Source organism: Sorex fumeus, unplaced genomic scaffold (assembly GCF_029834395.1).
Source record: "Sorex fumeus unplaced genomic scaffold, SorFum_2.1 ptg000010l, whole genome shotgun sequence".
NCBI lineage: Eukaryota > Metazoa > Chordata > Mammalia > Eulipotyphla > Soricidae > Sorex > Sorex fumeus.
In genome coordinates, this window is record NW_026606067.1 from 469,861 (window position 1) to 493,054 (window position 23,194).

Genomic DNA, 23,194 nt, shown 5'->3' on the forward strand with positions numbered 1-23,194 from the left:
CTAGGGTGGGGGTGGGGTTTCTGGCTCTACACTCAGGAATTAATCCTAAGACCATATGGCATGCTAGGAATTGAACCTGGGTCTGCCATGTGTAAGCCAAGTGCCCTAGCCACTGTACTCCAGCCACAAAGGAAAATCTTGCTTAGAATTTTGGGTTCAGACAGTAAAGCAGCCCAAGATAATTTTCCACATGGAAACTCTTCATTCCTCCTTCCTTTGTATGGGAGGGGAGGAGATGGGGGAAGTTGTTTTTGGCACTCCCAGCGGTGCTGAGGGCTGACTTCTGGCTCTGAGCTCAGGGATCACTCTGGCAGTACTCAGGGGACCATATGTGGGGCTGCAGATGGAACCATATGTATACTGTTGCTATGTCCTTAATTTTGTCACTTGTTGAAAGTGTGTTTCTGCCTCATCCACTCAACATACAGGTTCTAAGGGCCTGCAAATGCCAAACACTGCGCTAAACCCTAAGGATCTGATTGTGATCCAGATTGACCCAAATTCTAGTCATTGTATAGAATAATATATAACACTATGTGATTAATATTGTAGCAGGGAAACCAAACATGGAGATGAAAGAGGATGGAAAGCATTTGAGAGAGGAAGAAAATGTTCTATGTTAATAGCCATGTGCCAAATATTGTGGTCAAAGGAGTCACCATATAATTTAATCTTTAGGGTAATAAAAAATTTGCCAATGATCAGTGACAGAGCCTAGATGTAAAGCTAGAATTGTCTCAGTCCAAAATCGAACCTAGGATAAGTTTCTTGCATCTTTCAACAGAGAAAGGAGGTTAGGGCTCTCCAACTGAAGGCTCATATGTCATATATAGGCTCATATGTACTGGGGAAATGAGACACTAATATTTGGGGAGCTATCAGAAGTTTATTGATACCCAAGATGTCGGGGTTGGGGGCTGGAGTGATAGTACAGCAGGTAGGGCATTTGCCTTGCATGTGGCTGACCTGGGTTTGATCCCTGGCATCCCATATGGTCCCTGAAGTTCGCCAGAAGTAATTCCTGAATGTAGAGCCAGGAGTAACCCCCAAACATGTCACGTGTGGCCAAAAAAAAATGTCAGAGGTAAAGTGCGAGATGTTGAGCCCTGAAAATAGGTTTGAACCATCTGGTAGAGAACCTTGTATGGTCATTCTAAGGAATAGGAAGTCTACTGTAAACAGTGGAAATTTCTACGGATTTCAGAACACAGCAACATGGGATTAATAGTTAACATCTCTGAAGCACATACCATTTGCCAGAAATCATACAAAGAAACCTGACTAAATTACCTGTCCTAAACCTGACACAAATCCGCCAAAAGAGCACTACTTTATTTACATCCTCCAGACGAGGTCATTATCCTTTGGAGGAGTTCAGGAATGCACTCCAGGGCAGAAGCTTGCTATGGGTATTAGGGAACTAGTATCCTAGTGTATCTAGGGAACTCCAGAACTCCTGGTTTTAACCAGAACCGAAGGAATTCCATCAGCCTGTGAAACATCCATATATTATAATAAATAACCTCCTCTGCATCTAGAATAGCACTGGTTATGTGCCACCCCTAAGAGAACTGAAAACTTTCCATCCTTCCAACTACTTTGTGTTCTGTAGTTCAGATGGGGCTCAAACAATCTCACAGTCTCCTAGACATGTGCTCTAGGTGCCCCCACTGTTCAAAATGTGGGAGCAAAACTGGAGCAGGGAGTTCTCAAGTAAGGACTAATTAGAAATAAGCCCAATGTCTCTGACTAGAAATTAATGGAGCCAAATTCTCTGGAGTAAAAGGGAGTCGTAAGCCAACTTCTAGCAGGTGATAGGCCCTTATGCAAAGGGAGGGAACTGCATGGGTGAAGTAGGCTTAAGAAGGGACAGACACAGAATGAATGCATCATTTGTAGAATATGAAATAACATCGTATGACACTAACACCCAAGGACAGAATAGACTAGGGCCAGGAGGTTTGGTCCGTGGTTAGAAGTCTGCCCTATCGTGCTGGGGGAGAAGACAGTTGGGAGAGAAAAGGGGGACCACTAAGTCAATGATGGTTGAGGGGTTGCTTGAGATGGGAGATGTGTGCTGGACGTAGACAAAGGACCAAACATGATGGCCTCTAAGTATCTATATTGCAAACCATAATGCCCCAAAGTAGAGAGAGAGAGAGAGAATAAGAAGGAAAGTGCCTGCCACAGAGGCCCAGGTGTGTGTGTGTGTATGGGGGGGGGGGGGGTCGTGGCAGGAGGGATACTAGGAACACTGATGGTGGGAAATCACTGATGGAGGGATGGGTGTTCGATCAATTGTATGACTGAAAATCATAAAAGCTTTAACTCGCAGTGATTCAATAAAAAAATAAAAATAAATAAAAAGAAGTGTTTTGGAGGAAAAGCTGAGTGATAGGACAGCGGGCAGGGTGCTTGCCTTGCACACAGCTGACCAGGGTTCAATTTCGGCATCTCATATGGTCCAACAGGCACTTCCAGGAGTCATCCTGAGTGCAGAGCCAGGAGAAACCCCAGAGCACTGCCTGTGTGCCCATTCCCCTCTCCCCACAAAACAAAGTGTTTTGAAGATAAAAGGATGGCCTAAGTAATAGATAAGATGTAGAGAAATCCGGTCCTAGAGGACCAGGTGACCGCAGGGAGTTCATCATTCCTTCGCAGGGCTAGGTCCAGTTCCCGTCTGTTTTCCATCACGCGCCGGGGTTTGCTGCTTAAGGGTGTGGCCGTCCTGAGGCCCTTACGGGTGGGGTTTATGATGAGCAGGGCAAGGGGGCGGGTCCTTCAGGAGGACAGGGAGGAGCCCGGGGCGGGGCCTCAGCGGACGGGCGGGGCCTGGATGGAGGGGCGGGGTCCTTGTGGGGCGGGGCCTGGCGGGAGGGCGGGGTCTTAGTGGGGCGGGGCCTGGTGGGAGGGGCGGGCCTATCGGGGGCGGGGCCAGAGATGGGGCCTGTGATTGGGTCCACGGAGCAGGGCGGGGAGGTGGGGCTAGGCGGGGGGCCGAGACGGGGTGACGCGACCGCGGAGGTGACGCCGTGTGGTCGCGCGCGCCCCTTCCGGCGCGGGGAGGGCCCTGAAGATCCGGGCCGCTCGGCCACAGGCCGCGTCGGTCGCCGCGGGATGTAGCGCGGGGGGCCGCGGTCCCCAGCACCACCCTCCGGCCGGGCCGTAAGTTTCCCCCGCGGCACCAGCGGCGCTGGAGCGAGCCGGAGCTCGGCCGCACCCGGGCTCCCCGGGCCCAGGCGGAGGACGGGGGACAGCCGGTGGGGGTGGGGGAGGCCACCCGAGCAGCGCTCGCGGGGGGGGTCCCACGACCCCCGCGGCCCGGAGGCGCCGCGCCCCGCGGCTTGGCCGCGCTCGGGCTTGTAAACATTTCCGGCCCCGCCCACTGCCGCCGCCTCCGGGCGGCCTCCGGGCGACGGCGCTCGGGTGGGCTCGGGGCTCGGGGCGCCGGGCCCGCGCCCAGGCATCCCGGCGGCGCTCCAGGCGCCTCCGGCGAGAGCGTCCGTGCCGGGCCGGGGGCCCCACCTTGCTGGGGGAGGTTGCTGGACAGTTTTCGCGCTTGGTGGGCTGCGCTGCAAAATCTGAAACGCGAGCAAAGATGTAAAGTTATTTTGGGGGGGAAAACGACATTTCCTTTCGGGAATCTCTCACGGACGTGTGTTGACTTGGGGGATGGGGGGTGCGCAAGCTGTCTGCTTTCAGGATAGAGTGGAGTCGGGCTGCCCCTGGGTCGCTGGGGCTTCTTAGGCAGGTGGGAACTGGCAAGGCTTATTTCCCTTCACCGAGTTTCAAGTATCCGAGGAGCATTAGGCGGACTCCGGAGCACTTTACGACACTAACAGTTGGTACGCGCCGCCAGCATTAGAGACTGGGTGGGAGAACCAGCAGGGGATGGCGAGGCTGCCCCGCGTGGGCCGTCGTGCCTGTCGGAGTGAAGTAATTGGGGGTGTTTGCTGCGCTGGCCTCTCCTAGGGCTGGGTCACGGGTGATGGTGCAACCGTGTTCCAAGGCGTTTATGGCACCTGTGCTGGACTAGGAGTTCAGACTGGGCGGACCTGAGCAGAAGTGCAGTGTCAGGCGAGCACTGCCCAGCTCGCAGCCCCTGGGCTGCTTTAGTCCAGGAGTAATTGCTGCGTACCCAAATCCGGGCGGCGCTCGAGGGGAATCGATCTTAAAAACTGGAGTGTTACCTCGGAAAGGCCATCTCAGGGTAGCCGGCCACCAGTAAAAGTAGCCCTGATTACAGAGCGGCGTCTGAAAGCATTCTGTCCTCAGTGGCCAAGAAATTTCACGATTCCCAGGGGGTGATAAAACAAAATCATCGACCATTTTGCCTGCAAGGAGGAAGGAATTGCAGGCAAGCATCTGGAAGCAACTTGGACCCACCAAGCTGCCCATTGCGAACGCCTGAAATGCAGCTCGTTGGCAAGGCCATGCGTAGTTTCTCCACGTTGCCTCTCTTTATCTTTCTGAGATACTCTTGGAAGAAGGTGGAGGATTCACTGCTCTGGGAACAGAGTTCCCGTCCTGGTGCCAGCCCGCACTGCTCTGCTCCCGGCTGCCTCGTAAGAGCCTTTCTTAAAATCCTCCACAAAACCGAAAATTGAGCTTTCCTTCTGAATTCCTCCAGGACTTAGTGGCAGTTAGCTTGCTAATGACTCGATTAGCCAACAGAAATGATTTCCCCCATTTAAAATTGGGGCCAGCAGAGCTTCCAAGTCTTAACTTCTCCCAAGCCCCCAATGTCTTGCATACGCACTGTAAGTATTGAATAGGAAAGCTTGTCTGAGTAAGGCTTAGGATTTGTACTTCGCTATAGACCAGTATGTTTGTTGTCTCTTTCCCTAGGAAATTTTCTTTGACTCTCATAATAGACAGACTCTAAGGCTTTTGTTACATGATCTTGGTCTGCTTATAATCACTGTGGTGAACAATCTTGAAGTCCAGAAACTTGATTAATTCTGGTGGGATTTTCTGCTGCTGGTACTCATCATAGTCATTGTATTCTGTCCTCAATGTCCATTTGCTCCTAGTATCACCCAAGGGACTTTCTTCCTCTCTCACTGTTCAATTTTTCCTGCTCCAAAATGTTGTGGTTGGGGTTAATGTTTATATATGGTCAGTAGCTTTCTTGGATCAAAAAGATCTTGAAAGTTGCCCTCAAGTCAAGCTATGACCAAATATTTGGCTTTTAAGTCCGTGCTAGGTTGCCTTTGTTGCCTTGGAGCTTCTGAGGTGTAGTTGGATTGTGTTGCTGTATTGACTATGTATCTGTTATGTAATTAGTCAGGTATTAAAAACAGCCTAGTATAAAAAGTTCTTTATGTGTCTCTATAGTATCTCTCTCTCTCTCTCTCTCTCTCTCTCTCTCTCTCTCTCTCTCTCTCTCTCTCCCCCCCCCCCCCTTTTTGGTCATGGTATTTGAAAAGTGCCTGTTTGGTTCAGAATCGAAAAGTACTGCTTAATTGGGAAGGCTTTCCCTGGAAGGGAGCTGCAAGGCTCCCTCATGATTTCCCACTCCGAACTCTATGACACTTGACATCAAGCAGAAAAGTTGAAGCCGCTTCACTGCATTTTGGTAGTTTTCAGGTGGGCCTTGGCCTTGCCTCTTTCCCTGCCCACAGGAGTGCTGTGAAACCGCCTTGAACGAAGGGAAGACCTACTTAGACTAGTTGCAGTGGAATTTTTTTGTCTTCACTGTTACCTTGGTCAGCTGTGGACCAAAAAGACACCACATCTTTAAGGGTCGAGGGCGTTTGCTTCAAAAATAGATGAGGGCCAGAGTGACTATAAAGCAGGTAGGGTGATTCCCAGCACCCAACACATGGTCCCCTGAAGCTGCCAGGAGTAATCCCTCAGCACAGAGCCAGGAGTCAGCCCTGAGCACCACCGGGTGTGGTCCAAAAACTGGGGCAATGAAAAGTAGATTTTCTGTGGCAAAAATAACAATGTGATATATTGGATGTTGCTTTATCATGCTATACACATGAACCTAGAGTGTGTCGTGCACCCTTGTTAATCAAGAAAAAAAAAAGACTCCTGCGTGGAGCTTTGACTCCCGGGAAGCGGTGTGGTCTAGCCTGGAAACCTGGGGGCTGGCTCAGGGAATGTATGTGTGTCCCCCACACACACATATTTGAAACCCCTACAGGAAATAAGGTCTTCATCAGCTAGCAATGAAGATGAAGATCCTTCCCCAAGTTCGGCGACCAGGATTATCTTCTTTATAGGCGCACAAATGCCTCCACAGTTTTGTTCTCTAAGAGCCTACAGTTTATCCAGTCAGAGAGCTTAGTGGTAAAGATTTGTTAGCTTCCTAACAAACTGAAGAAATCCTATCAAACACGCACTCAGTGGGGGCTGGAGATGTTGGGTCAAGTGGTAGAGCACGTGGCTTGCCTGTGCATGGCCGGAGGTTTACTCTCTGGCGCTGCGTAGGCGCCAATTAATTTATATGCACTTATTGGAGTTTGGCTCAATTGTAGTTTTTTATATTGAGTGCTGTGAGCTTGAGGGGAATTTTGTATTCTCTAAAGTACATAAAGATGTAAAAAGTTGACTTATGCTCCCAGATCAGTCTTAATACACAGAGGCTGGGGGTGGATTTACAGAGTAAATACAAAACACTTGTTTTGATTCCCAGTTGTGATGACCCACCCTATCAGACATGTTGTATTTAGTTCCTAGAATCACTTCTCTTCTTTCCTGCCATGGGCTGGAGCAATAGCACAGCGGGTAGGGTGTTTGCCTTGCAGGAGGCCAATCTGGCCGACCTGGGTTCGATTCCTCCGCCCCTCTCGGAGAGCCCAGGAAACTACTGAGAGTATCTCGCCCGCAAGGCAAAAAAGCCTGGCAAGCTACCTGTGATGTATTAAATATGCCAAACACACTAACAACAAGTCTTTCAACGGAGACGTTACTGGGCCCGCTCGAGCAAATTGACGAACAACGGGAGGACAGTGCTACAGTGCTTTCCTGCCACACCTCTGCTCCCTCTTTCCCCATCTTCTGTGCTGCTACAGCTGGGAACTGTGTGCTCCAACCTTTTCACACGTGCTTGCACACCGGCAGTTTAAATTAAGCATAGACCAGTGTTCTCAACCTCCCTCTCTACACCTGTGGACAAATACTGGCCCATGGGCCAGTGGTTGAAGACACTAATTTAGAAAACTGCACTGAAATGAACTTCGCAGATTGTGATGATGGTCTCTCCAATGACCGCCACTAGTTAATGCATTATGGCATAACTTATATAAGTTCATTGGAGTTTTAGGCTGTGACTGGGAGTCTAGAAGACAGGGAAGGGAGGTGTAAGAACTAGTGACAGAGGAACTGGAGGGAATCCAAAGAATTAATAGAAGGTGACTTGAAAAGAGAATGTTGTTGATATCCCAGAAATTATGGTCTTCCTTGATTTTTTATGGACTTGATTTTTCAGCTCCAGTGAAGAGCCAGCACAGGGATTAAGGCGCTTCTCTTGTATGTGTGCTAACGTGATCCCTGAGCATTGCCAAGTGACCCCAAAAAGTAAAACTAATTTTTTAGCTCAGATGGAAATTTGTAATACCAAGCTGGATTCTGTAACAAATTTCTACCTTAACTGCAAAACTCGGCATGTCTGTATTATCCTCATTGCCTCTGGTAACAGAGTTACTCATTATTCAGAATAACTGCTTAGTGTGCGACCATTGTGGAGATTCGTTCTTTGGAACAGTGGAATCATAGCACATCGTGCACATCCCGGGTCACCCTGTGCCTTCTGTTACAGGCTCTTTGAACACAGTGACTTACTCGGTTTTCCTTTTTGCAGACAGAATCCTGCACTACCTCAGAATACTAGTATCAAGAGCATTTGTTAAATATTTTGCAAATGTGTTGGTTAACTGTGAGGATAGGGGAAAGAAAAAGGACGGCGAAAGCTCCATCGGCCTGAGAAAAAGTTCTTTAAAAGACTTAGCTATTAATAGAAAAAGTTATGTGCTTACTTCCCGGAGTTGTTTTATTCACTCATTTTGACTTGAGGATACTGACAGAAATTGAAGAAACACACACACACACACACACACACACACTCCTCACCCACCATGGCCTGTGTTTAACATTGATTCTGCCAGCATGTGCCACTGGTGCCTCACAGATCCGTGTGATTTAATGAATACAAATTGCAGCACCAGCATCATGTGTGAGCACTGACACCAGAACCAAGTGTCCCCTCCTGTAGGGTTCTCCAGGCTGCCTCGTGCTGTTTACATTATTTTGCTTGGATAGGAATTATTTCTTAGTTAAGCTGTTTATTCGGTAGCTCCACACTTAGAGGAAGTGAAATGTTGTGGTCGTGTATTGAAAAAGATTTCCCAACGTTTTTGACTCTTATCTCCTGAGGTTTCCTAGGGCCCTTGGTTTCCTGTTCCCCTGGGGTTTCATGGTTGGCTATGGGCGTGAGTTGGCATTATGTGTCTGGTCAGCAGGAGGCAGAGGAACTGGCTATGTGTTGACCCCATCAAAAGAGCTGCTTATTTTTAGTGTGTGTATAAAAGATCTTTTTTCTATCTAGCAGGTTTGTATATATCAAATTCTTAAAGCATAAATAACACGATGATGAAAAATTCCCAGTGTAAATTCAAATTCATAGTAGTCAGGGCATTTTTTCACTTGATTAGGATGAAATTGCAGAAAATATACAAACCTTCCTATGGAACAATCATTCTCCAGCCAAGTAATTTATGATTTCAGTGAGTAATATTTAGTTTTTCTATGTTGGATACGATCTCACTTCCTGATTTAAGTATTGAGGAGTGCAACGAACACTTATTTTAGTGTGCCGTTCTACATGTTTGGGCACATGTAGAGTCATGTTGGCTCCACCACACTCACACTCACCACTTCCTTCCCCATCCCGAGTTCCCCCTAAAGATCTGCCTCTCTGAGTTGTCCTGTGTTCTCGTTTTGCCGTTTGCTTTCAGCTGTGCTTGTGAATGGTCCAGGGTGTGACTGTTCTGGAACTTGACGATCGCCTTTCCCGACCACATAGATGCTATCAGAGTTCCGAGAAGCTATTGTGATCCCCTTGGGTAAAGAAATAACTAGCTAGAACCAGTGTCACAGTGTCACATATATAGTAGAGAGCAGTGGGGGAAAGCAAGACGATAGTCTCTTGTTCAGGAGCAGAGTCGTGCTCATTGCCTGTTGCAGAAGATTGGGCTTGCTTGTCTGTCCTTCTGTAATGCAGCTCAGGGTCCCACTCTTTCGAAGCTTTAGGGTCCCACCCTTCCTTCCTTCCTTCCTTCCTTCCTTTTTGGGTTGCTCTCAACAATGCACAGGGATTACTCCTGTCTCATGCACCCAGGAATTAATTACTCCTGGCGGTGCTGGGGGACCATATGGGATGCTGGGATGCTGTGTGCAAGGCAAACGCCCTCCCTGCTGTGCTATGGCTCCAGGCTCCAGCAGCCCCCCCCCCCCCCCAGCTCTTTCTTGGGCCTCTGCATTTCCCCAGTATTTCCAGGGCGTGGGTACCCAGTCCTTTTGTTTCATCTAAAACTGTTGCTACGATAGCACAGCAGTAGGGCGTTCGCCTTACAAGCGGCCAACATGGCCGACCCGAGTTCGATTCCTCCGCCCCTCTCGGAGAGCCCGGCAAGCTACCGAGAGTATTCGATATGCCAGACACAGTAACAACAAAGTCTCCAATGGAGACGTTACTGGGCCCGCTCGAGCAAATCGACGATCAACGGGAGGGCCTTTACTTTACTTTACTTTACTACTAATAAAGACTTTTGTTTGGAGTGGGAAGAATTGGTCTTTACAAAGGTAGAACTTTTGGGGTTCTTCCCAGTCTTTTCAGTCTCATTTTCATCTCTTCATCTCCTTCCTGATTAAAGACCATGGCCTAAAGTCGTGAAAGCTCGACTTGTCCAAGACTTTTCCTCGAAAACTGAGTTCGGGGTTGCTCTGGTTTTCCTCAAGGATCGGTATGTCAGTCTTGAGTTTCTGGAAAACTCCTCTGAGTGGCGCTTCAGCACTGAGCTTCGGTGGTTGGCACACTCGCTTGCCGAGCCAGTTGTTCAGTCTGTAGCAGAGGGCAAGGTGGGGCTGCCAGAGGCCTACAGAAGGCGCAGTGAAAGCTGCCTTGCTCTGTGGAGCGTATGCTGCAGGTTGTTGCCCAAGTGTTGAACCCAAGCTGTCTCTGAATACTGAATGACTAGGCTGAGGCACGAGCCACTGGCCTCCCAGTTCACAGCCTGAACCAGAAACTGTTTTATGCATGCTCAGCCCCCTTGAGTTCTGGTGGCAGTGAGCCCATCTCTCACCCTGGCTGGCCTGTTAGGATTACAGCCTGGTATTGGCTTCATGCTTTCCCTGCCCCTTCTGTAGGCCACTGGGCTTCACTCCCCTCCCTGATGAGGTCTGCGCTCTGAGGGGGTCGTTGAGAGTGGGGGGCTGTCACTTGTTGATGGCAGTTTGGCAGAATAATTGCAGAGCTTGGGAAGGCAAACATCCTGTTTTACATTTTGAGCCTAATCTGTAAAGTTAGTGAGGTTCTTTCCCCCCGCCCCTCTTTTTTTGGGGTCATACCCGGCGATGCTCAGGGGTTGCTCCAGGCTCTGCACTTCTGACAGTGCTTGGGAACTATATGGAATGCTGGGGATAGAGCCCAGGTCAGCTGTATGCAAGGCAAACGCCCTCCCTGCTGTACTATCACTCAGGCCTGGCTACTGAGGTTCTGAGTAAAGGGTGATATTAAGGAGGAAGAAAGGGAGTAGATTCTGTTTTATTTAATTAGATATTTGTGTGGAGGCCACACCTGGCAGTGTTCAGGGCTCACTCCTGCCTTGGTGCTCAGGGCGGAGATTTCATTTTAGGTTGAAATCAGTTGCCCTTTAGAAACTGTGCACTGACGGCTGTGTGTTCCTTGGTATTGATCAGTGGAGATGGAATGATCAGAGCAATCAATCATCAGTGTACCCTTTTGTTTGTGTTTGCTTTCAGTGCCTACCATCTCAGCGGGATCTCTGCCCCCTGGGGCTGAGAGCATCCAACCTGTCCGCAAGCTGCGTCTGCAAGGTTCCAGGTGCAAGCCAGATGTCTTCGCACAAAGGTTCTGTGGTGGCAGCACAGGGCAATGGGGCTCCTGCCGGTAACAGGGAGACCGACACCGTGGAGCTGGCCGAGCTGGGACCCCTGCTGGAAGAGAAGGGCAAACGGACAGCCGCCAGCCCCATCAGAGTACGTGGTCTTCCCTCGGTCAGCGTCTCTCCTTCCCCTTTATCTTAGGGAGGGCCACACCTGGCTGTGCCCAAATAACCGCATGGTGCCAGGGACCGCCGCCGTGCCTCCTGCATACAGCACTGCTTTCCAGCCCTCTGGGCCCTCCCTCTAGTTGTCCCATTTTTTTTTAAAGATCTCAGCTCCCAAAGGAACCCTTGCACCCTAGGAATGTCTCAAAACCCGTCTTTAATGGACATATTATTGTAAGTTTCTTTCATCGATCTTTCCTCCCTGTAAACATTTGTGTGTCCATTTTCACAACTCTAGTGCTTACTTGCGCCAGTTCTGAGTCCCTGGGTGAAGGAAAAAGCAGTAAGGATGAGGTTTGGCTTCGTAAAATAAAGAAAAATCCCGTTAGCTGGAATCCGTCAGAGTCTTCCAGGAGGGTCAGGGAGCTGCAGTGGGCTGGGGGGGGGGGGGGGGTGCAGCTCTGCCAGTGGGAGCCCCGGGCAGTCCCTGACACTGCAGGGGCTCCCACCGGAACTCTCAGGGCCGACCCCCCCAGGACTACTGCCTGAGCCCCTAAACAAAACAGCAGAATCTGTGAAGTCTCACCTGTTTACCAAGGCCTATCAGCAGGAGAGAGAGAGAGAGAAAGAGAGAGAGAGAGAGAGTGTGTCCCAGAGGAGGGGATAAACTACCAGGCTCCATCTCCATGGTTTGGAGCCTGGGGACAGAAACTGCCCCTCCCTGTTGGCCAGTGCTCGTCTGTGCACGCTGTTCTTGGCTCCCCTGGGAGCCCAGGCCAGTGCCACCGCTGCCATCTTCTCAGCCTGTCCCAAGGCTCTGATACTCCCGCCAGCTGCCGTGGATACAGTGCCCATCAGGGGAACTTCCGTGTGTCTTCAGACTGGAGCAAAGAACATGAAATCAGTTACTGGAAAAAAATAAATACACAAATTGTTCAGCGACACAATCAGTTTTCAGAGTTTGGAAGTGGGATTGTGTGTGTGCCTAGTCATTTGAAGGAGAGATCCCTTGAGGAAATCAGAAATTTGTGAGTCAAACAAACACACTATCCTCCCGTTGTTCATCAATTTGTTCGAGCGGGTCCAGTAACGTCTCCATTGTGAGACTTGTTACTGTTTTTTGGCATATTGAATACGTCACGGGGAGCTTGCCAGGCTTTGCCGTGCGGGCAAGATACTCTCGGTAGCTTCCTTCCCGGGCTCTCCGAGAGGGGCGGAGGAATCGAACCCAGCTCAGCTGGGCCAGCTGCGTGCAAGGCAAGCGCCCTATCGCTCTGCTATTGCTCCAGACAGCTCTGAAAATAAGGATGGGCTGGTTCAGGCTAAAAACCCATGTAGTGCTGGTTTGCTGATCCTGTCTGTCCCTTGCCAGGCTCGCTCAGTCCTTGGCCCCTGGGCTGCCTCGAGCTTACCCGCCAGCATTCACAGAGTATTAGTAAACCCTCAGCCGTGAGACCTGTGGAGGAGACACAGGCAGGGGGTCGGAGGCAGGCTGGCTGCTGCTCTTGGTTGAGTCTGGGGTGTCCTGGAGCGACTGCTCCGAAACATCGGGTATGAGACAACTCTTAGGTCTGAGATTTTGTTTTTTTGTGTGTCCTAAAGGCTGAAGAAGAGCAAGCATGCCCGGTGCCCCAGGAAGAGGAGGAGGAGGTGCGGGTGCTGACACTTCCCCTGCAAGCCCACCATGCCATGGAGAAGATGGAAGAGTTTGTGTATAAGGTGCGGCCTTGCTGCTTCTGCAGGGGAGGGAAAGGGCAGTGGGGTGACCGGCTGCTGCCCACTCCCGCACACAGGTGCTTTCCCTCTCCTGGGCGTGTTCAGTGAGGCTGGAGGAAAGGAAATCAAGGTCGACACTGGCAAATACATACTGACTCCTGTGACAGGTGTTAATCAAAGTAGAGTCTGTACAGAAATTCTTGTTTTGGTCAGTGCCAGCACTGAATCTAGGCCAGCACACATGTAAAGTATGTGCTCCACCATGGAGCAACATTCCAGCCCCGAAATCGGATTTTTTTTTCTTGTTTCTTTGTTTTGGGGCCATACCTAGTGGTACTTGGGGCTTCCTCCTGGCTCTCTACGCAGAGATCACTCCTGGTGGGCTTGGAGGACTGACCATATGGGGTGCTGGGTACTCAACTGGGTCTGGCCATGGACAAGGCAAACACCCTACCTGCTGTACTATATCGTACTGGACCCTAAAATAGGAATTCTTAACTTCTGAAGCTATAACTTGCATTAGCAGTATTTTATATTAAAAATATTTGTGATATAATAATATGAGTTCCTTTCATAACATACTAATAACAAGCTATAATTGAGTAGATTATTTCTAAGTTGGTTGTGCTGAGTAGAAGTAGTTGAAATGTACGGAATATGTATGAAAATGTCTCTGATTTTGAACTAAAGTACATTGGGTAGGGCGCTTGCCTTGTACACAGCAGACCTGTTTGATCCCTGACACCCCGTATGGTCCCTCGAGCCCATCCCTGAGTACAGAGTCAGGAGTAAGCCCTTAGCACAGCTAGATGGAGCCCAAAAGCAGAGGAAGGGAAGGAGGGAAAATGAGAGGAAGGCAAGGAGAAAGGAAGGAAATGACTAAGATTTCTGTTGGGACAGAATCACAAGCTCTACTGCTACTGTAGTCTGTTGCCTACATTTAAAATGGAAGAAAGTGTTAAATTTTAGAGGAAGGACCAGAGCAATAATACAGCAGGTACAGCGTCTGCCTTGCATCTAGCCTACTGGGTTTGATCCCAGCATCCCATCTCGTCTTGAGCCCACAGGGTGTGATCCCTGAGAGCAAAGCAGGAGTAAGTTTTGAGCACTGCTGGGTGTGCCCTCACCCAAAAAAAAAATTAGAAGTAAATGAAGAAAGGAAGGAAATGATTAGGATTTCTGTTGGGACAGAATGGCAGAAATCATAAGAAAATTCATGATAATTTTCTTCCATCCAAATTTTTTTATCCTCTCTTTGAATTCTGTCTGTTGCTGATATAGCTTATGTTGAAAGCTCCTGCTCTGGGGTTTCTAATGAGGAGAAAAGATAGAGCAGGGGTAACCAGAATCTCCTGGAAGAGCAATAGTGGCAGGCAGGGGTTGGGTGTGTGTTGCAGAGGGAGAGGGGTGGTGTTTGTATTGCACATAGCCAGGCTGGGTTTAATCCCTGATACCACATACAGAACTGCAAGCCCTGCCACAAGTTACCCTGAGTGGAGAACTAGGAGTAAGTCCTGAGTACAACCTGGTATGGCCCCAAAACCAAAAAACAGGCATATAATTTTGTTTCTTGATTTTCATTCATGGTAATTTTGAAATTCCAACTAACTTAAAGATTGACACATCCGTGAGTACTTACAGCATAGCCAGGTAAACACAAAAACGAAGGCTTTTCAACAAAAAAAGTGGCCACAGACTGCATAGGCTAGTTGGTGCTGTGTCTTGGATCTTCCTCCATCCAGACTGGTCACCTACTGTCACTTGGGGCCAGCTGAAGCCTCTTGGATATCCTCCTAGACTGCCCATGTCCTTGGGGAAACTGTTCTCTGAGGCCCTTCGGGTATCTGCATTCCAGGTCTGGGAGGGACGCTGGAGAGTCATCCCTTACGACGTGCTCCCAGACTGGCTGAAGGACAACGACTACCTGCTCCATGGCCACAGACCACCCATGCCCTCCTTCCGGGCTTGCTTCAAGAGCATCTTCCGCATCCACACAGAAACTGGCAACATCTGGACCCATCTGCTTGGTGAGCGATTCGGATGGGAGAGGGACACGTTTGAGTTTTTGAAATGCCAAGGGATCGTATGCGGCCTTTGTCCATGAAAAGGAAGCTGAACAGGATTTGCAAATTACTTGGTACCCAGTATGCCTTAAAAGCTCCCATCATCATGCTGCCACTATGGCGGCCGTGCGACATTATATGATTCTCATAACCAGCTATAGAAAACAAAGTATTTCACAATGCCTTTTCAGCAATTCAGGTTGTTGTGGGGGAAATTCTAAACAATAATGGTGCATCTTTGTCAAGGTAATGAATGTAATCAATGTAGAGAAGAGTTAAGTAGAAATCATCTGCGTCACAGGCATTGGGAAGGGTGGGGGGGGTGGTATATTGGGGTTCTTGGTGGTGACAAATGAGTACTGGTGAAGGGAAGGGTGTTTGATCATTGTATGACCGAGACTTAATCCTGAAAGCTTTGTAACTTTTCCCACAGTGATTCAATAAATAAATACAAGAAGAAAAATAAATAAAATCATGAAAAGAAAAGTAAGGTGGAGTTCATGCCCAATTCAATCAGCTAATCACTGGCTGAATAAATAGTAGTACTCCTACATTTAAAAAAAAAAAGTTTCCATCAGCGGTCAGTGGTGGTGGAGAATGGGCACTGGTGGAGGGTTGGGTACTCGATCGTTGTATAACTGAAACCCAAGCACAAAAATTTGTAAGTCTACAACTGTACCTCATGGTGTTTCACTAATAAAAATTTAAAAAAAAAGAAAAAAGTTCCCATCAGCTCAGCTGACTCTTGATCAGTGATCGCTTAGCATGGGGAAGAAGACCTCAGGCAAAGGAAACAAGGACTCACTGTTCTGTTCTCCTGTGATCCTTGGCAAAACTAATCTTGTTTATTTTTGGCTTTTTGGGTCATACCCAGCGATTCACAGGGGTTACTCCTGGTTTTGCACTCAGGAATTATTCCTGGCGGTGCTCAGGGGACCATATGGGCTGCTGGGAATTGAACCCGGGTTGGCTGCGTGCAAGGCAAATGCCCTACCTGCTGTACTATTGCTCCAGTCCGGCAGAAACTAATCTTGATATAGGCAACTCTATCAAGTTCCCATCAGAAACGATGCCAATATTTCCAAAACTGGTTTCCATAACTGCTGCCACTTTTCTCCCAGAATTGAAACTTGCTCCTGCAGCTAAACCCTGTCATTGACTCATTGAATGCCACCCTGAACATGCTCACGTTACCCCTCTTCTCCAACTTTTTTTGTTTTGCCCCCTGCCCTGCAGGTTTCGTGCTATTTCTCTTCTTGGGAATCTTGACCATGCTCAGACCAAATATGTACTTCATGGCCCCCCTGCAAGAGAAGGTGGTTTTCGGGATGTTCTTCCTGGGTGCAGTGCTCTGCCTCAGTTTCTCCTGGCTCTTTCACACCGTCTATTGTCATTCGGAGAAAGTCTCTCGGACATTTTCCAAGTAAGTAGAAGGAATGGCAGAAGGGAAAGTGAGTCAAACCCCAGGAACTTCACAGGCCCTTAAGCACTCCCGCAGGTGTCAGAGGAAAGCCTTGCTATTTTGTAGGTATAATTGGGGTGATAAAGCGTTTCTCTGAAATCCTTCATGAAAAAATTCACTGCAGCCTCAACAGATGGAACCTTCTATCAAGTATGTACTCGATACGGAAGCAGAAACTTGGGTGTCAGTAGGCTGTGTCAACACTACGCACACATTCTGATTACCTTCCTGTCAGCCTAGGCCCTCGTGGGTGTGGTTCTCACCGCCTCTGCTGCAGCTCCTCCAGCTGCCAAGTGCAGCTTATCTCTGCCCCGCATGCCTTGCTGGGGCCCCCGATACCCATCAGCCACTGCCTCCCTAGTCCTCAGCTCCAAGGATTTGTATTTATTTGTTTGGCTCTGTGGTTATTATTGGTTTTGCTAGTAATAGTAGGTTATTGTGTTTTCCACAAAAAACAAGAAGAAATGTTAGGGCCAGAGTGGTAATACAGAGGGTAGAGCGTTGGTTTTATATATGGCCAACTTGGATTTGATCTCCAGCATCCCATATGGTCCCTTGAGCTTACCAGGAGTAACCCTTGAGCATCACTATATGTAAACCTCCAAAAAACTACGAAAGAATATATTTCTATCACGATAAAGTCAATTGTGAGAGGCTGGGATGTGGCTCAGCAGTGAGGTACATGCCTGACACGCATGAGGCTCAGGGGTCAAGTCCTGGCACCACTAAGAGAAATCAGTTACAATGGAACAGTACCACTTAGTAATACTCAGATTTAAGGGCTTTACTTTTAGAACTCGAACCTTCACAACTGGCGAGGTACCCGGGCCTGTCCTGAGCGTGGTACTGGAAATCAGGGATGTGACGTTTTCTAAATGGGAAGTGTCCCCTATGGAAGAGTTCAGGTTACGGGATTCTCACCAGGATTCAAACCAGAAGTGCTTTACCTTAGGTGATTTAGATCCCAGAGTCAGGCTGGACCGAATGGGGTGAGGAGAGACTGGGAACGGGCCAGTCTGTGAGTCTGTGGCCGCGAGAACCAGCCAGGTAACTGAGCCCCAGGGGTTCTTTGTTTTCCTTACTAATTTTCATTTTTGTGGCTCTTATTTCAGACTGGATTATTCAGGGATTGCCCTGCTGATTATGGGGAGCTTTGTCCCTTGGCTCTATTATTCCTTCTACTGCTCCCCACAGCCACGGCTCATCTACCTCTCCATCGTCTGTGTCCTGGGCATTTCTGCCATCATCGTGGCACAGTGGGACCGGTTTGCCACTCCTAAGCACCGGCAAACAAGAGCAGGTAAGTAGGAAAGTGAGAGTCAAACAACATAGACCTTTGAGCCTTGAGCCGGATGGGCTCGGCCCTGGGCACTCAGATTTGCAGGTCAGAGAGCCAGCCTGAATCCAGAATTGTGTATAGAACTTTTGAAACCCATGAACATTTTCAAACTGCAGTTATTTCTCGGTGTTCTTCTTATTCATTGGGTAGAACGCTAATTAGATCATCACCAGACTAGCCAATTTGCTGGAAGTTTTAAAATGATTGCTCTGTGGGGCCAAAGCGATAGTACAGTGGGAGGGCACTTGCCTGGCATGCAGCCAACCCAGGTTCAATCCCCAGCATCCCATATGGTCCTCCAAATACTTAAAGAAGTAATTCTTGAGTGCAAAGTGAGAAGTAATCCCTGAGCATCATCAGGTGTGGTAACAAAACAAAATAAATAAAATGATTGTTCTTCTATTTGGTTTAAGAGTGCTTTAAAAAAGAAGAGCCGGAGAAATGATACAGGGGTAAAGCGCTGTACTAGCACCTGGTCAAACCGTGTTCGACTCCTGTACCACATAACACTTCCCTAAACGTTGCGAGGAGGGAGCCCTAAACACAGCTGGGTTTGACCCAATACCTCCCTCCTAAAAAATGGTCATACATGGTTAGAGTAAAACACCTGGAGTTACATTACTAAAGGAATGGAATTAATCTCAGTGAATGTATTTAATCCACAAACCAAGCAGTCCGTGGATTAAAAACATAGCCACAATCATAAATGCCTTTTATGTCTCATCTAGACTCCTGTTTTAAGGATTATTACTTGAAGCAATACACTAGTTATTGGTAGCCTTCTTTCTCCCATTTAGACGTATATCTGCTGTGTCTTAACCTTCAGTTAAAAAGAACTAAGCAACAAGCATCAGCCCTGTTGCAGACGGGGAGCTGTAACAAGGGAATTTGCGAGGTTGGGGAAGGTAGTTCCTGCCCTTTGGCTCTGTGCAGTGTGATGCGACTGACACATCCTGACTTTCCTCCCAGTCACCTTATGTGTGTGTCCCAACAGCCGGAACAGTTCAGATTTGTCTGTTCAGGAGGTGATGAGTCCTGGCTGCTTCGCCTTGGGCGCACTCAGTGGGAAACCTGGCCCATTGGCTTCCTGTGAACCACTGTAGGTTCCACATCCAACACAGTCCTTAGAGAGTTTGGACTTTTTTCCCCCCCACTTTTTGGGTCACGCCCGGCGATGCACAGGGGTTACTCCTGGCTTTTGCACTCAGGAATTAGTCCTGGTGGTGCTCGGGGGACCATATGGGATGCTGGGAATCGAACCTAGGTTGGCTGCGTGCAAGGCAAACACCCTACCCGCTATACTATCGCTCCAGCCCCAAATTTGGACTTTTTTTTAACTTAGTTTTTAGTCAGGGAATAAACTCCTTCTTTTTTTCTCGATACCCCTTAAAAGGTTATAGCTCTGTATATAGCCCTCTTCCCTCTCTGTGTGGTGAAGAGTATTTGCTGAATGTTTCCATCCTGTTTCCTCAGCATGTACCGTTCACCAGAACTGAGCCTCTGCGACTCAGTATTCAGAGGATAGTGTCTCCCTTGTCGCGGCCATTCCCTCCCTGACAGGCTCCCTTCTGCTTTACTCAGGGGTGTTCCTGGGACTCGGTTTGAGCGGTGTGGTGCCCACCATGCACTTTACTATCGCCGAAGGCTTTGTCAAGGCCACAACCGTGGGCCAGATGGGCTGGTTCTTCCTCATGGCTGTCATGTACATCACCGGAGCTGGCCTTTATGCTGCTCGGATTCCTGAGCGCTTCTTTCCTGGGAAATTTGACATCTGGGTAAGAACTGACTTCCCGGCAGGGCCTCTGATGCCTGAAGTCCGTATCAGAGTCCGAGAGGTAGGGAATTGTGGTCTGGAGGAGATGGGAAATGTGTAGGACAAAGAAGCGACAGTGGGTAGGGGTAGAGGAATAGGAACTGTAATGTTTTGGTGTATCTGAAGAAACTTTCTTTGAAATCTTATACAACAAACATGTCACTTTGTTATTAGATGGTGAAGGAGAAATGAGAAGAGCCAGGTGCTCCGTAGGACTTGTTTCTACTCCCTCCTGCCTTTATCTTACCATGTTCTTTTGTTCCTCCCGCAGTTCCAGTCTCATCAGATTTTCCATGTCCTGGTGGTGGCAGCAGCCTTTGTCCATTTCTATGGGGTCTCCAACCTTCAGGAATTCCGTTATGGCTTGGAAGGTGGCTGTACTGATGACTCCCTTCTCTGAGCCTTCCTGAGGGCTGGAGGAAGAACTTCCCAAGTGCTTTTAAAAATAACTTTGCTGAAGTGAGAGGAAGAGTCTGAGTTGTCCATTTCTAGAAGAAACCTCCTAGAGAATTCAGTACCAAGCAAGCTTCGGCCCACTTTCACACCCACTGGGCAATAAATTTCTTGTCCTAGCTGAGGAGGGTGGGGACGGCCAGACTGAGCCATCTCCTGCCTCAGCGGTCCCCTTCCTCGGCAACAGACAATACTTTGAAACTCACGTTGAGATTTTACCCCCGTCTAGCCATTTGGTGGAAATAAATGATGGACTGGGACTCTTCAGAAGTTATTTCTGGAAGGAAATGTCCCTCCCTTACCCCCCGCCCTTACTTTGTAACCTGGCTTATAACAGGCCATCCATTTTTGTAGCACACTTTTCAAAAACAATTATAACCTGGTCCCATCTTTCTGGGCCTCAATCTGTTCTCACAGCAGGATGAACAAAGCCACCAACTTTTACATAGCCCGGCTAATCATGGAAGTGTGTCCAGGCTTCAAATAACTTGAGTTTTTAATTTTTTTTTCTTGGCAGAGTAATGTAAAATTAAAATGGGGAAAGATATTTAATATTTAATACTAAGCTTTAAAAGAAACCTGCTATCATTGCTATGTATCTTGATGCAAAGACTATGATGACAATAAAAGAAATACAGAAGACACTTGGCATTCAAAATTGTAATGTGTGGTCTCGAGTATTTCACACAACTCCAGAGGAAAGACCAGGAAAATTATTTCCATTTCCAGACTGGAGAGGGTACAGCAGGGAAGATTTCTGTCACGCATACAACTGACCCAGGTCTGATTCTTGGTACCCCATATGCTACGCCAGCCTCTCCCACCCCCACCGGGAGTCATCCCTAAGTGCAAAGAGTTAGCAGTAAGCACTCCCAGGCGTGGTCCAAAAACAGTAATAATAGTTTTATTTTTACTGAGATACAAATTTGAATTGTAGGCATTGACAAACTGGCACAATTACTGCAAAAAAAAAAAAAGTAAATGAGCCTAATTGAATTCCTAGCATCTGCTCCTCAGTACAGCTTAATTCTACATGTTGTCTACATGTAGAAAACTTGATATATTGTAATAGTGCCCAATAATCAGATGATTCTCAAAGGTGCAGGGATATCCCTGGTGAATATCAAAGAGTATTACATATTTCAGAATTCTGCCAAAATGCCTTGCTTAAATTTGTCTCATAAGGGTTAGTACATGCTTTCCTGAGGTAATGTGGTAATTAGGCAGGAATCTTGTGATATAAATTTGTGTTCATTTTAAGGGACAAGTTTGTACAACTGCAAGAACAGCTAGCCCATTAAATAATCCAGCTGGGGCCAGAGCCATAGTTCAGTGGGTAGGGTGCTTGCCATGCACACAGCCAATCTGCGCTCAATCCCTGGCACCCTGATAATGGTCTTTTAATTTTAAGCCCACCAGGAGTAAGCACCGAGCTACATTTGAAGTGGACTAAGATTAATAATTCAATGAGCAGTAAAGGTTTTTGAACTTCAAGTGATAATCAAGGGAAACGAAAACTAAAACCCAGTGTCATAAACCAGCAAAACAGACCCGATGGTGCTGGTAGAACTCACACTGGTAGGACATGCATAGATATATCACAACCAGCATTTCATTAAACAGTATGACACTTTTAATTTTTTTTCTTTTTTGGTCACACCCAACGATGCTCAGGAATTATTCCTGGTGGTGCTTGGGGGACCATATGGGATGCTGGGGGTTGAACCCAGGTTGGCTGTGTGCAAGGCAATCGCCCTACCTGCTGCACTACCACTCCAGCCCCTAAACAGTATATGACAATGGTTGATCCATTTACTTTCTAAAAACTGAGACCCTACAAAGCACTATTGGAGAACAAGGAAATGATGGCACTGAGCTGTGATGCTAAAAAGCCAAGAGTAAAAGCTGAACATCAGACTGTTTGCCGTCAGTAAACTGGAAAATAATTGGGGGTGAGACCAACATCCCCAGCTATGGTACCCCCATTTTCAATTAGAAATATTTAATGGGGCGGGGCCTGGAGAGAACTCTGGCCAGGAACACATGCCTGGCATGTGTAAGGTCCGGAGTGAGGTCATCAGCACAACCTAACAACCCCCAAGCACCTCCAGGTACTTCCCGGATTGCCCAGTAGTGCTGTGCCTGAGCAACAACCACATCACTGGCAATAAAGTGGACCCTGAATCCCGAGCGCTGCTTGGCCTAGAAAGTAGCCATAGAGCTTTGCATGCTCATGTCTGGCTGGCTCACTTCAGATCTTTTGGCCATGGGGCAACGGCTGGAGGCATGGCAGACAGGAGCTAAGGAGAGCAGCTGAAACCAGCCAAAGGGTCACCAGGCTGCCAGGAGACAAAAGCAGGGGCTGCAGAGATAGTATAGTGGGTAAGGCACTTGCCTTAGAGGTGGCTGACTCACAGCTGATGTGGGTTCAACCCCCCTCACCCCCAGCACCACATATGGTCCCTGAGCATAGCCAGGAGGAAACCTCGAGCCTAGCTGGGTTATGGCCCAAAAACCAGAAGGCAAATCAATCGCTATTGAAATGGCACTGCCCAAAGCTTCGCATTCCACTGAAGCTCTGAAAAATTTTACTGTTTTGTTTTTTTAGTGATTGTGAATTACAAAATTACTCAAGTCTGGGTTTCAGGTATACATTGTTTCAACACCAATCCCTTCCAATGTCCACTGTCCTCCACAAATCAAAAATCACAAATCATCCTGTTATTCGTCGATTGTCTCGAGCAGGCCCGAGTAACGTCTCCTTCATCCTAGCCCTGAGATTATATTCAAGGCTCTTTAGGAAAATGAGACCCATCATTGTTACTGGTATTTGGCATATTGGGTACGCCACGGGGAGTTTGCCACTGTCCTCCATTGTTCCCAATTGCCCTACTGCCTAAAATTCTAAAATCTTGATCAGATTTCATATTAATCTGCAACTTACATGTCCTTCTATCATAATAAACTGACATCCAGTGTCTCTGAAATGTAATTTAATTGTACTGAGAGAAACATCCAAGTAAAAATGTGTAAGTGAAAATAAAACTTTTGGTAAGCTGGCAAATCATAAAAAGTATAAATGAGTAACTTACACAGAAATTATTGAATGTA

At 48.0% G+C, this 23,194-nt stretch overlaps 1 protein-coding gene across 1 annotated transcript; it reads left to right on the forward strand.

Annotated features, from left to right (window-relative positions):
* Positions 1-3,006: 3,006 nt before the first annotated feature.
* On the forward strand, positions 3,007-20,727 carry ADIPOR1 (adiponectin receptor 1). The gene is made up of 8 exons (XM_056110665.1): positions 3,007-3,165; positions 10,990-11,226; positions 12,840-12,956; positions 14,809-14,980; positions 16,253-16,439; positions 17,591-17,778; positions 19,399-19,592; positions 19,902-20,727. Exons 2-8 carry the CDS (start codon positions 11,083-11,085, stop codon positions 20,028-20,030), a joined length of 1,131 nt encoding a protein of 376 aa, XP_055966640.1. The 5' UTR covers positions 3,007-3,165; positions 10,990-11,082; the 3' UTR covers positions 20,031-20,727.
* The last annotated feature ends 2,467 nt before the right edge of the window (positions 20,728-23,194 follow it).